Source organism: Fistularia commersonii, chromosome 26 (assembly GCF_037954325.1).
Source record: "Fistularia commersonii isolate RoL2024-O1a breed Wild chromosome 26, RoL_Fcom_v1.0, whole genome shotgun sequence".
Lineage (NCBI taxonomy): Eukaryota > Metazoa > Chordata > Actinopteri > Syngnathiformes > Fistulariidae > Fistularia > Fistularia commersonii.
In genome coordinates, this window is record NC_141309.1 from 13,255,699 (window position 1) to 13,270,230 (window position 14,532).

Genomic DNA, 14,532 nt, shown 5'->3' on the forward strand with positions numbered 1-14,532 from the left:
TCACACTTGTGGGTGAACAGCCACAGTCAGAACTCAGGAATTGTGTTGGCTAGATGAAAGGGATCACCAAAAGGTGCAAATGGAAACGTCCTGAACATGAAATGCCAGCCAGTTTTTCAAACGTGGAGGAGGTGAGAGGGTGGGATGAAACACTGAGGACACTGAAAAGTAAGGAGACAACAGTTGCTTTTCAAGACCCAAAAGGTCACGGTGTTGACAGCATGTTCTGCTCTTTACAGTGATATCCAGAGGATGGGGGACAAGGATTTCGGTGATCACAAAGACAAAGACCTGAGGACTGGAAGAAGCATCAACAAGGTTGTTTCAGCTCAAAGACAACACCAGCTGAGTTGGTGTTGACTTTCACTCTGTATGACCTGTTTGAACTTCAGTGTAGTGTTCTGGTTGTGTGCGTGTGTGTGTGTGTGTGTGTGTGTGTGTGTGTGTGTGTGTGTGTGTGTGTGTGTGTGTGTGTGTGTGTGTGTGCGTGTGTGTGTGTGTAGCAGGGGAGTATTTAACAGGTTTCGATTTGATCAGCCTTTTGTTGACTTTTTTTGTATGTTATTATTGCTACTTTGATATGACTTCTATCTGCCATTAAGTCAAGTGACTGTTGTTTCCTCCTCTTTGCTTACAATATGTATTCATGAGAAATTATTGAAATAAAATGCGACTGCTCTGCATTGGTTAAGATAAATGTGGTTATTGAGGTGGTTATTTTGTTACAAGTAATTACAATCTTATAAATGTTTCCAATGTATTAATGATTTGTAAAACATATTTGACCTTTTAAATTTGTATTGAAACTGTATTGTTTTAAATGGAGGAACTTAATACTGTAAACTTAACACTAAGCCTTTTTGGCAGTTGTATCTTATCAAACACTTCCTTTCCATAATCAGCAAAGTTGATGCTTGACAGTAAAAACACTTAGTTAGAATTCTCAAATATGCAAATGTTATTTTGCATGTCTGCCTTGTTATTCATACATTACATGTTATTGTTATATGTAACTATTAAACACAGTGAACTTGTTCCTTTAGCAATTTTTATTTCTACTACAGCAATGTTCTCCAAATTTCACGTAAACATACCTAAAAAAAAGCATTTTTCAGTCTGACTGGAAACCTGTTTTGTTCAATTGCTCCAAGTGTGATAGTTATGTCCACGAAACACCCCAAGGTATTGTATAACCCATAAGTACAAGCTTAAGAGGTCAAGTCATGAGTGTCTGTCTCACCTCGACTGAAAAAGTAATTCACTGGCTTCTCAAGAAAACCATCACCAACAAAACAGCTCTCAGATCCGCAGACTGATGTGTCTCATCACCATCTTACATCTCACAGGTTTCCACAATATTCTTGTTGGTGATATCTCTCTCTCTCTCTCTCTCTCTCTCTCTGTCTTTCTTTCTCGCTCTCTCTCTCTCATGTGAGTGTGTGAATGCAAACTTGCACGTCAAACCGCAAAAGTTATGGCTGATTGTCACTGCTGCTACTTCTTTTTTGTGTCACAAATTTGTCAATTCATCCCTTGGAAAGCACTGATGTGAGGTAAAGTTTGATATCAGTAATGAGGACACCTCCTTAACACCACACATGTAAAAAGTAAAACATGCCCTTACAATGCAAATTGAAGAGGGATTTAAGGCCACTAGTACATCCCATAACTGCGTTACCAACAGATGTCTCCTAAGTCAAGGATGAAAATGAATAGAACCACATTTTTAAAAAATCTTCCATCACCTTCCTTTATGTCTGAAATAGTATACATATGTCAACACATATGTTTTATTCAAGAATAAAATGTATGTATGTGTGTGCACACATACATACGTGCACATTTCAAAACCCAAATTAGTTTGTTTTTTACGTTACACATACCTTTACATGAATACCATTTGAGGGTGTGATTCACCCCCCCATAAATGAACACATGCTTAACCACATAGTAATGTCTATGTTCTGGAGAGGGAGAATGACAGGCTATTTAGTGCTGTTTTGATATTTGAGCCAAAGGAATGCCTACAGATACAGTGATCCCTCTGTTAAAGGAGGAAACTTTGTGGATGAGGTAAGACTGCTCACAGCTATGAAACAATATCTGAAACAGATTAAAAGACATTTTCCTCAGCTTGATTCATGTTCCTTTCAGCTTGCCCAGGTGTTACACCTCACAAGAGAGAGATGATGGGAGCAGGAGAGATGGGCAAATCCAATCACTCATGTAGCAAGATGCGGAAAACAAAGAAAGTTCTTGTTTTTCACTGTTGATGCCTCTAGTGCCGACAGACATTTTGGGTTTTCCTTCAACTTTTTTATAACTATGGTTGATTGTTCCGAAAGTACTGATATGCAAGAATGTGTAACGATCCAACAAGAGGGGAATTACATCACAGACAGAAAAACCCTTGGTTTGTGGTGTCTGCAGACACTGATTGTTCCAGCTTGTCTACATACCTGTTCAGGTTTCACTGTTAGGCTTTTGAAGGACCTCAAACAAAGTTCTGAATCCCACACCTGGACCTTCATTCATTCTTTCATACCTTGCCAACAACCTGCAGGATGAGCAGTGCAACAGTAAATACCCATAATTATCTTGATTTCAGTTTAATATTACAAAGACTATGCTGTTTGCTGTTCCATGTTTCCTGAAGTGTAATGTTCAAGCGTGCTTTGTGTGATTAAGGGTGACGACTTTCCAATGTCATGTTATCTACTATGTAGTATGGAGAAAATGTGATCTGTTGTTCGATTGTTTTTGTGAGGACAGAACATGAAAGAATACAAGAAATGCAAATCCAAAAAATTGCAAATGTACTGTTAAATAAACTTCTGAGAGATGGCATCTTCATGTGGTTCCTTAAGAAGAAGTCCCAAGCACAGGATGAGAACACAATGACAAACCCAAGAGATGCACCTCATTTTTATCACCAAAAAAATCCCAGCTCATAACAGAGCAAATCAATGCCATTTCCATGCTCGTGTTTCCTGTCACGTCCATGCTTGCCATAGAACTTTCCCATTATTCTTCTACTTGCCATTAGATTTTCTCATTATTCTTCTACTTGCCATTAGATTTTCTTGTTATTCTTCTACTTAACTTAATTCAAAGTGAAAACCGATTTGTTCAGCAATGCCGATTGAAATTCGTGTATCCCAAATCATAACGACAGTGTTGTTCTGTCTTTATCATTGACGATTTCCTCACTCCCCACAGCAGCCTCACAGTCTCCTATGCTGGTGCTTAGCACAGCACAGCCAATACAGTCCCAAGTAGTGCAAGGAAAGGAGGAAATCAGTAGGGAAAATATTGCTGCAGGCTCAAATATTTTTTATCTTACTTTGAATGAGTCAGCTTAAATTTCTCTTTGATCTCAATTTGTTGCTTTTGGGATAGTTTGGCTTCACATTGAACCAAAAGGAAAAAGCTTCCACAAGGGTTTTCTCACAAAAGACCCTTTCAGTCTTTATTTTGCTCCTATGTGTCAGTATCCATTGCTGGTTTACAATGAATTAAGATGTAAGGAATCAAAACAACTAATACTACAGGACTAAGACACTCTGGTCCACATCCCATGCAGGCAGTTGGCTGAATTCCCTTTATCTATTTAGTCAGGGAAATTTACAGGCAACCAGAGCAAATGTTGGACAATGTTAGCGAGGGGGCACATTAGACAGATCCTTCGTGTTGCTGTCTGAAATGACTTCATGTTGTTGTGGGGTAACAGGTTGACATTATGCACAGCTGGTGTTGTTCTCCCTTCTCTGCCGCTCTCTGCACATCATTAAAACTGACACACCAAAGGGTCGGTGATAATATTGTATCACCTAATGTCTGCAAAAGTTGCCCTTCCCTTCATCCTTTTTTTCAAGACGAGTGCGTTCTGATGAGATGTTTGGGAATTTTTTTCTCTTTTATAAAGCAGAGACAAAAGGGTAGGATAAATGGCTGGGCAGAGAAAAGACCAACGACTTGTGGGAGAGAAAGGGAAGGGTCTAATCTAATTTGGTTAGAGGAGGATGTGTGTGTACTGTGTGGGTGTGTGCACATGCATGTGTGTGTGCACATGCATGGCTACGCTGCACAGTGTGAGGGGACTGTGGGAATGGGACAGGAGGGCTGCACTGTTGAATGGCGCCTCCAGAGCCAGAAGCAGTGGGGAGTCTCCCCAGACGCGCTGATTCCAGCCGACCACTCAAAGAGGGATTAGATCAGGGAAGGCCTTCCTGATTAGCAATTCACACTCAAGTGCTCCCACAAGGCCCCGGAGTAATAATATTGCCATCAGTGTCCTTCACCGGTGCAGCCAATAAAATGTTTACATTCCTGTTTTTCCTTTTCACCCACATTCTTTATCTCCAAAGCCAAGTAATCACTCTCTTATTTCTAACAGCACAGAGGAAAAGTCAAGTAATGCTTGAACGCATTCTTTCTCCACTGGGTCTGTTGGGATCCCTTTAATTAACAAAAAAATATATATATTTTTGACAATTTGGAAACAAGTTGACTGTGACTGTAGAGACATACACACAATTACAAACACACATAAACACGCACACATGAACACCCTCCTCCACACATCATCTTCCCCTCGTGTCGTTGCCTTGAATGGACCATCACACGGAAGAGCAGATGAGGAAAACCCCAGTAAGCTAACATTGCCTTGAATTAAATGTACTTGAGCTTGAAGGCAAACAAATTACAGCAAACAGTGTTCACTGCAGGTTTGCTGACAGCCACCCAGTCTTACAAAAGCTTACTATTGCTATAATAACACCAATCTTCTATATAACACTGAGAGTATTACAATAATGCAGTGAACTCCTCTCATCCACCTTGATGCACATTGAACGAGGTCAGAGGAGACCCTTTTTATAATAACGGGCTGAAACAAAGCAGATTTTAATGGATTAAAGAGTGAAACAAATTAGTCCTCATTAATAAGTTACTTTATTGAACTATTTAAACCATATGAGCAAAGAATACTGCAGGCTTTGATGTTGACAGGCATCTTCAATAATTAATTGCTTGATTCATATGCGTTTCCTCAAAATGTCTGACCCTTTACTATAACTTACTCAAATTAATGAGAGTACGTTTCTTATTAAAGCGCTAGCATTTCAAAAAAGACTAAGATATACCCTGTGTAATATTAAACTCAATTGTTACTTCAAGTTGTTTAACCAGATTTGGGGTAAGACCAAATTTGCCTTGATGATCAAGCATTCAAAACATTTATCAAGTGTGAATCAGACCATAATAATAATAATGCTAATGCTAATAATAATAATAATAATAATAATAATAATAATAAGAAGAAGAAGAAGAAGAAGAAGAAGAAAATAATGATAATAATAACTAATACAAATGGGTACAAATTTCAAAATACTGTAAAGTGTGCAGGTATAACTATAAATACAATTTCCTCAAATCGTTTAGTCCTTGAATAATAAAGATAATAATAATAATTGTGCTATTGATTATGCTAATAATATATATTAATTATAATATAGAAACCATATGTGTATATTGTATTATTGAATAATAATAATAATAATAATAATAATACAATTATTGCAATAGGTTCTTCATGAATTGTTGAGTGATAATAGAGGAGAAAATAACAGATTATGTTAATAATTAGGATCATCCAGAGCTAAACACTGAATGTGTGATCATGAGGGAGAACAGGATCCTCGGACAATGTGCAGGGCATGTGGACAAATAGTCTCACCTCCAACCGAGTGTGTTGTTTCTTCTCATTGTGCCCTATGAAAGGGAAGAGGAGGGCCTTGGTTAAGAAGATTATAGCCCTACCCCACCCGTACGTTTAATCAACATGCCCTTTCAATGCAGACAACAATGCCAAACATGTCTAAAATGTCCCCTGTTTCTCTAATAGCATACCTCACATTCTGAAGCAGTGGGCAAGTCATAACCACCACAGTTAAAAGAAATAGCATGATTGCACTTGGTGTATATGCAGTTGAGCAGATCATGTTTCGCTTGGAATGAATGATGACGCCAATTTCAGAAATGTCACCCTCAAGATGGTGGGTTTGATATCAGTCTGATTTCAAGCAAGGCAAACAAAAATGTATTAGCTTCAACTCAATTTTACTGATCAAAATTCCCTTAAGAACCCAAGCAGCTTTGCATCCTCGCCCTTCATTTCTTTCATCCATGGTTAAATATGTAAATAAAATGTCTAAAGTCATTCTTCAAAGGGGAACAAAAGAAAAAAGGGGGCTGAGGGAAAAGACAGCCATAAAATTCCTCCGATTCTCCATAACATTAGCCGGAGGGGGGCCAGCTTCCAGCCAGAGCCTAGCAGCAGGGGAGCGAGCTCGCTCCATAGAATCACACATCTCAAATCCCACACACAAAAAAAATAAAATATCTTTTCAGCTTCAGCCATCAAAGCCTCCTCCTTTTCACTTTATTAGTTACAGAATTATCTCACAGTTGCTGATTTCTCAAAGATGGAGTTGCGCTGCTTTTCTTCTGTGCACTGTTGTGGTTACAAAGATGAGATAAAGTTTCTCTTTGTGCATGTGTGTGCATGTGCCTGTGTGTGCGTGCGTGCCTGTGCGTGTGTGTCATGCACATGTGTGATTGGGAAACAGCTATAGGCGGGGGTTGTATATGAAGAAGTGGGTGAGACAGAGGGGGAACAAAATCATAAAAGACCTTTTGCAGCTGAGGCTACAGATGCTAAATACTGAGCAGGCTTGATCCCTCCCCTTTTCTTCTCATTTTCAAAGAGATATCATCATGACCAGCAAAACAACCATGAAAGAGAGGGAGCCAGGAGGAAAGACATGAGCGAGAAAAGAACAAAGGTGACTCATTACAACAAACCAGCAGACTGTGTCTTCTTATTAGACTGGGCCACAATGTTATCTTGTCAGTTTCATTACACCAAAGGCAGAGATAATAAGGGCAGATATTTGCTTTAGAACATGTCAGACAGATTTCCCTGAAAGACACAAGATCAGTAAATGGAGAGCAGAACTGCCCCGGACCTGAAACTGCATTGATATTACATGGTTCCTATTTACATTGAAGCTGTCATCTCTTTTTGTTCTACCTCTATGCATCAGCTACATAATAAGAGTCTAGTGGAGAGGAAGGGTGGCTGAAACAGGCATGTCAGCTGTTGTCTCGGTCTTTACAAGGGGTCAGATGATATATATACCGTTGACATATCTTGCCCTTATTATCATTGGAATATCTGAATTTCAATATAATAGTTATTCTAATCCCACATAGGCAAACCGAAAAACAGAATAGCTGCCTTTATAGAAGTCTGCAAAAAAAAAACTTGAGTCCGACTGCTTACACTTGATAGACACTCAGATGATTTTTAAAAATAAAACAATTAAAATCAGGATTGTTCAAGTCTAGATCTTTTCAATAGTAAAAACTGGATTACAAAAATCTGTGTAGCACTGTGTATGTGCCGCATAAGAGGTGGGTATTGTGTTTATAAGTGTATTCATATCCTTTATTCATGCTCCTGCCACCCCACACACACACACACACATACACACACACACACACACACACACATACACACACACACACACACACACACACACACACACACACACACACACACACACACACACACACACACAACACACAATGAAGACAGCTGAAATGTCACCGGTATGATATACTGTGCTTAAACCATCTATGCATACTGATGCCAGGCTTCTCCAATTGCCCCTCAAGGTCAAATAAAGTTTCCTGATTTTGATTGTCATCGGTACGGGGGAGACATTTCAGAAATATCTCTTCATAATAGTGTACATAAAATGTATTAAAAGCCCTGGTGTTTACACATGATCAGTCTTTGATAATTTTCTGTTACCCTTCTATTTTTTGAGATTCCCTGCACTTTTCCCGGTAGTTTTCCACATTCGTTCTTTATCTGTATTTAATAGCTGTTGAAGACTATGGTCTGTCAAGAGCATACATTTGCAACAATGTTTTTACAAGGTAACATGAGTGAGGTCTGTGACTTCTCCAAGCAGACCATGTAAAAATGTCCTCCTAAAGAAGGTTCACATGATATAATGTGACAATGGTCATTTTTATTCAGACCTTTTAATATGGATATCAATGTGTTTACTTAATTCTGTTCATTAAAGCGTTTGTTTGCTTTGGTGCTGCCATGTCTTATGTAGGTCTCCTCACTGCGGTCACTGTGTAGTTTGAAACTAAAGTTTTAAACAGGCATCTATTTACTCTGGGCCACAACTTTTATGTCAGGTCAAAAATGGCTGGTGAGAGGCCGGGTGGGCATCAAGGAATCACACACATGCATGCACACACACAGACACACACACCCATGCATGCACACACATATGCACATAAACACCATACTAGAGGAAAATTGTTGGTTCCCATAACCTTGCACTCTTAGGGAGTATACAAGGAGCAACCACAGGAAACCTACAAATTGGGAAAACAAACAAACAGACTCATAACATAATCTCAAAGAACAAACACATACAGTCATTACCACTGACGCTTTTAGTACCTTTTTAATCAGAGCATAAGGCTAGTTCTTGATTAATTCTATTTGATGACATCAATAACCATTGGATGCTAAACTCTGAAATCTGAATGAATTTTTTGTCATCTAACTTCAGAGGTAGAATTCTTTTCTATGATAAATAATAACAAAACTTGATACCAAAATTAAAGGTGTAAATAATGCAAAAAGGAATATCTTAACATTCCATATGAAGCTTTTTTCGACTGCTGTGACTATGAAATAGCACTGAACAGTTGTTTTTTATAACATTAATGAGGGTTCTTGGGAACAATTGTTCTGCCCTTCTGTTTCTTGTCTAAAAGGCTTCTGTGGGAAAAGATCAGTTTGTCATCTCGTTTTAAAAAGAATAACTTAAATAAAAGGTTCGTGTAAGGGGCATGCAAAAGTTGCCCATGATTCAAAATGCGCCTTAAACTTTCAAGGATGAAGAGTTAAATCAAATGAGTATAGTCTGCATTCTCATGACAGATCAAACATCAGTGAAGTGGGCCAAGTCTGAAGGTTTGGTTGTGACGGTTCATTTGTGGCTTTAAGCGTTGCACTGAAAACAAACATGACTGAGAAGAAATAGCGGAATACTGAAACAATTGAGAATAAATGTCTGCAGTTTTTGACAGAAAAGTCCCCGGCTGCACAGTGGTACAGTGTCAGCACTTTGGGCAGTAATTTGAAAAAAGAAAAATCAGCCGTCTTGTTTATGGTTGAATTACTTCCTTCTTTGACAAAGGCAGGATATTAGAGCAAGGTGTTGTTATCCTCAGCTCCTAAAATACACCTGCGCACAAAAATAGATTCCAAGTGTCAAAATTCAACAACAATGAGTGTTATAAAATACAGCCATATTTTATAACTGGGGGAATTTTTGAATTTAGCACTACCTGTTCTAATCAATAATCAGCCTATTTTTCTTCCCAGTCATAAAAGATGACTGTAGTAAGTCGATAGGAAGTTGTCCTTCACTGAGGAGCAGCTCTTTTTTTCTACAACCTTCATGATTTAGAATGCAAAAGCCAGTGAAGTTAATTATTTTGGGATAGATTCACTCAGTGTGTCTGTAGGCAGAATAACTGAAATGATTTGAAGCGTTTTCGACTTGGACGGAATCACGATTTTACCCAAGAACAGAAAAGACGGTGCAGCTTGTCTTTGCGAGCTTTTTGGATGGGAAAATAATCCATGAATTATAATAAACTATTTCTGTCTCATCTAATATGTAAAGCACTGCTGTGACTGAGACTTGTCATTTTTTTGTGCGCCTCTGATTCAGCGCGCCTTTGAGCCATATTGCGCAACAAGGTGGGATTCTCATAAAACGTGTCTGTGTTTTGCAAAAGCCCAAGTTTGTGGTTCAGCACATAGAAACAGAGAGTGGGACGTTTGCTGTGGGCCTTTGAAAACGCAGTAATGAACAAGCTGTTCCGCACGATTAGAAAATAATCCGCGTGTCAGTGTCATCTTTCTTATGCAAAGTAGCTGTCTTTGAAGGCGGATCTTTTGGCAGGTTAGATCGGGACGGAGGCTCAGACCGGCTCAGACGAGCGCTGCCACCAAACGCGTCAACAGCACCGGAGCCGAAGGAGCAGCTTCGTGAGTTCTTCCGGGCAGTGGTGTTTGAGGATCTTTATGTTATATATCTCTCCGTAGATATATGTTCGAGCGATAGATTCGGGATCCTGGGTGCAAACAACCCCCGCCGAGAGTGGATCCGTGTTTCTCCAACTTACCGGGCTGGAATTGGAGCGCCGCACGACCGGAAGCCCCAGGAAAGTGAAATGAAACGCGAGGACGTATAAGTGAGCGTTCCCCCCCTCCACCCCCCTAACATTTTTTTTAAAGGAGAAGAAGAAGGGAAAAAGGAAGCCAAAGACGTTGTCCACATTACTGGATATGCGCAGCTCCATCGGCTTAACAAGCGCGAACCCCTCAAGCGCACACGGAGCGCTTAAAAGCATGGACCGGAAAGGCACTGCAAGGCAAGACCACATTTTCCCACCATCGCGGGATTTATGTTTCTACCCTTTGCATTTGAATTAAGAAAATTATGGTCTTGCAACAGATAGCACTGTGAGTTTTCTCACCCCGGACTCATTACAGACTTTCTAATGATTTAAAGTAGTGAGAGTGACATACATTTGCTCTACATTCTGTTTAAAACCAGAAGGAACGATGTGCTTTGCCATTAAATTGAGCCTCATCTGTGTGCTTCTTGTTCTGCGGAGCAATGAAGGTTCAGCAATCAGCTCAATAGATCCTGACTGGTCAGGAGAGGGGAGATGTCAACACATCAACATCCCCCTGTGTAAGGACATTGGCTACAACATGACCCGTATGCCAAATCTCATGGGTCATGACGACCAAAAGGAGGCAGCCATGAAGCTGCAAGAATTCGCGACGCTGATCCAGTACGGCTGTCACAGTCATCTTAAATTTTTCCTGTGTTCGCTGTACGCGCCCATGTGCACCGAGCAGGTGTCCAACCCCATCCCAGCATGCAGAGTAATGTGCGAGCAGGTGAAACTTAAATGTTCGCCGATCTTGGAACAATTCAACTTCCCCTGGCCGGATTCCCTGGACTGTTCTCAGCTCCCGACCAAGAACGACCCCAACAACCTCTGCATGGAGGCGCCGAACAACGGCTCGGATGAGCCTCCCAAAGTTTCCCTGACCCAGCCTCCAGATTTCAGGCCACAGCGACCCTTGAGTGGGCAGGACCTGCACCTTAAAGACAGCAGCAGCAAGCAGACATGCAGTAACCCTGGCAAGTTCCACTACGTGGAGAAAAGTGCATCGTGCGCCCCCAAATGCTATCCGAAAATGGATGTTTACTGGAGTCAAGGAGACAAGCAGTTCTCCCTGGTGTGGATGGCCATCTGGTCCATCCTCTGCTTTGTCTCCAGTGCCTTCACAGTGCTCACATTTCTCATTGATCCGCAGCGCTTCAAATACCCAGAGAGGCCAATCATCTTCCTTTCCATGTCTTACTGTGTTTACTCTGTGGGCTACCTCATCCGACTTTTCGTGGGAGCAGACAGAATAGCCTGCGACAGAGACAATGGCGTCCAGTATATCATCCAAGAGGGTCTGGAGAGCACCGGCTGTACTATTGTGTTCCTCATCCTGTATTATTTTGGCATGGCCAGCTCCCTCTGGTGGGTTATCCTAACCCTTACATGGTTTCTGGCAGCAGGGAAGAAGTGGGGTCATGAAGCCATCGAGGCCAACAGCAGCTACTTCCACTTGGCGGCTTGGGCCATCCCAGCTGTAAAAACTATCATGATCCTGGTCATGAGGAAGGTGGCTGGGGATGAGCTGACAGGTGTTTGCTACGTGGGCAGCATGGACGTCAAAGCTCTCACAGGCTTTGTGCTCATTCCCCTCTCCTGCTACCTTATTACTGGTACTTCTTTCCTTCTGTCTGGCTTTGTTGCCCTCTTCCACATCCGGAAGATCATGAAGACAGAGGGAGAAAACACAGACAAGCTCGAGAAGCTGATGGTCCGCATCGGGGTCTTCTCCGTACTCTACACTGTCCCCGCTACCTGCGTGATCGCTTGCTATTTCTACGAGCGCCTCAACATGGACTACTGGCACATCCTGGCCGGGGAGCAGAAATGTGTGGACAGTCATGGACCGGAGTCAGATGGGTGTGTTATGAAGACCTCCATACCTGCTATTGAAATCTTCATGGTTAAGATTTTCATGCTGTTGGTGGTGGGCATCACTAGCGGCATGTGGATCTGGACCTCAAAGACCCTGCAGTCGTGGCAGAATGTGTTCAGCCGGAAGCTAAAGAAGAGAACAAGGAGGAAGGCTGCCAGCGTGTTCACTAGCAGCAGGCCTTACATCAAACCTCACCCATCTCTGAAAGGGAACAGTACTAAGTATGAGCCTACACGGCCCCCTCCCACATGTCTGTGAGCTACCTGTCTTTGTATAAACCGCAGAAAATACTTGTAAAGCCCTTACCTGAATGAGACATTGTAATCAAGAGTGCCATGAAACAAGATTCATGTTTTATTTATGCAAATTGCATAGAGGATAATGCAATATGTTTTTGTTTGCTTATTCGTTTGTATCTTGAGCCATCTCGTGCAACAACAGCTGCCTTTGGGGGTGGGGACACACACACACAAAAAACAAACAAACTTGATTCAGTGATCCCATTATGAAACACGGTAAGAAAAAAATCGTATTGTTTCATTGACTAAGAGATGAATAAACCATTTGGGTGTGCCACGGGTTACTTGAATAATGTGCAATATATGTTTTCCTTACAGGATAAAAAGACACTTTTACTGTGTGTGCTAGATTCAAAGCAATGAGTGGACCCTATAGAACAATGGAGGCAAATAGAGAGATGAGAGTTGTATATGAAGGCTTTTTCATAGAAGCAGTGTCATATATGTTTGGAAGGGAAGGAGAGCAGCTGTTGAAAAGCGCCCAAGTCCTTATGAACTGCCCAGTTGAGAGGCAAATCCATGCCATAAATTAATCAAGCACTCAATATGGAAATGTTATTTGTATACATGGTTTTTGTTCTTTGCTGTTTTATAGCACAAGGGAATGTTTGTGAATATTTCTAAAACTTCAGATTTTATAGAATAAATAATAAAACGTTATAGTTTTAAATGTTTATAAAGTTCATATTGTGCTGCAGCTGTGTTTTGTCATATGTCCTCCCTACCCAGCTGGGGTGAATCTCCCCTGAATTTTAACCCTGTAGCGCTTGGAGAAATTCACCTTAAAAATCAATTTAATGGCATGACAGGTGATTTTAGTTTTCCATCCGTCGAAAAGGAAAGCTTCAACTATCATAAAGTATGCATGACAGAAACATGTCAAATCTACCGCGGTTCAAATTCCCTTTGCAGATGACCTCACTGTATTGATAAATATTGCACAATTGTTGTCTATTGCCTGTAATGAGAAGGAAAAATGCCCATTTGATTGAAAATACTAATATCACATGCTTTAGAAACCAAGGCAAGACTGTATAAAAGAAGCAAAAGTAGCAGCATCCATATTTTTTTCTGAGCTAATTCCAAATATCCTTAGCCATATCGCTACAACATTGAATAAACAATTTTCATTCTTTGTGTTTTTAATTTGAAAAAGCATAGGGCATGTTCCTTTTCAGAAAATACCAGAACTGCAACTAGCATTGAAAACTGGAAAGATTTGGCCAAGGATCTGAATGCCTCTGTCACAGAAGGTAATTTTAATTTAAACCGAGGTGTGAATGTGACGACGATAAACAAAAATAGCGCTCTGACATATTTGCTTTGTAAATGGCTTCCTCATTGTTCATTTAAACTATTCATTTTAAGTGAATGCTGACAGATTTTAATGCTGCTCAGTGCTTCCTCACCTGTGGCAGCACTACTTTGTTAGCCTTTTCCTTCCTTTCCCCCTACCATTTTACAGTGTCGCATGTGTCGGTGCGCATCAACGGGGGGGTTATACAATAATCCAGCTCTCATTCAGGACAGGATTAGACTGTTTGAAGGGTTTGACTTTGAAAGAGGATTGCTGCAAACCAAAATACAGAATATCTGTCATCTCTTCTCTTCTTATCACCAAGGCATAGTGACATTTGTAAAGACACATCTGGCCTGGATTTGAAGTAGTTACATATTGACGGAAGCTGTATCCTAAAGCTGCAGTAAACTGGATTCATTGTATGGCATTTTGACATGTTAGGTTTTAAACAATCATCACATTGTCTTCCAGGGAAAGGTACAGGCTGCAAGATTCACATCTTGTCCTCAAGTTATGCTATGTCAATAATTTATTTCCGTTGAACAAAAACAGAGTGTTGGAACCATAAAATACGGAAAAGGAAGACCGACTAAAAGTTAACTGTAGATCTAAGATGAAATTCTCCTTACGGATATTTGAGAAAAGATTTTTCTAGCTTCGTGTCAAGCAAAATTCTAATATTTCCTGAGTTTATAACCTACTGT

The 14,532-nt window shown here is 40.5% G+C and overlaps 1 protein-coding gene across 1 annotated transcript; it reads left to right on the top strand.

Annotated features, from left to right (window-relative positions):
* Window positions 1–9,916: 9,916 nt before the first annotated feature.
* Window positions 9,917–13,224, top strand: fzd10 (frizzled class receptor 10). The gene has a single exon (XM_086174221.1). The coding sequence runs from the start codon at window positions 10,736–10,738 to the stop codon at window positions 12,485–12,487; it is 1,752 nt and encodes a 583-aa protein (XP_086030347.1). The 5' UTR covers window positions 9,917–10,735; the 3' UTR covers window positions 12,488–13,224.
* The last annotated feature ends 1,308 nt before the right edge of the window (window positions 13,225–14,532 follow it).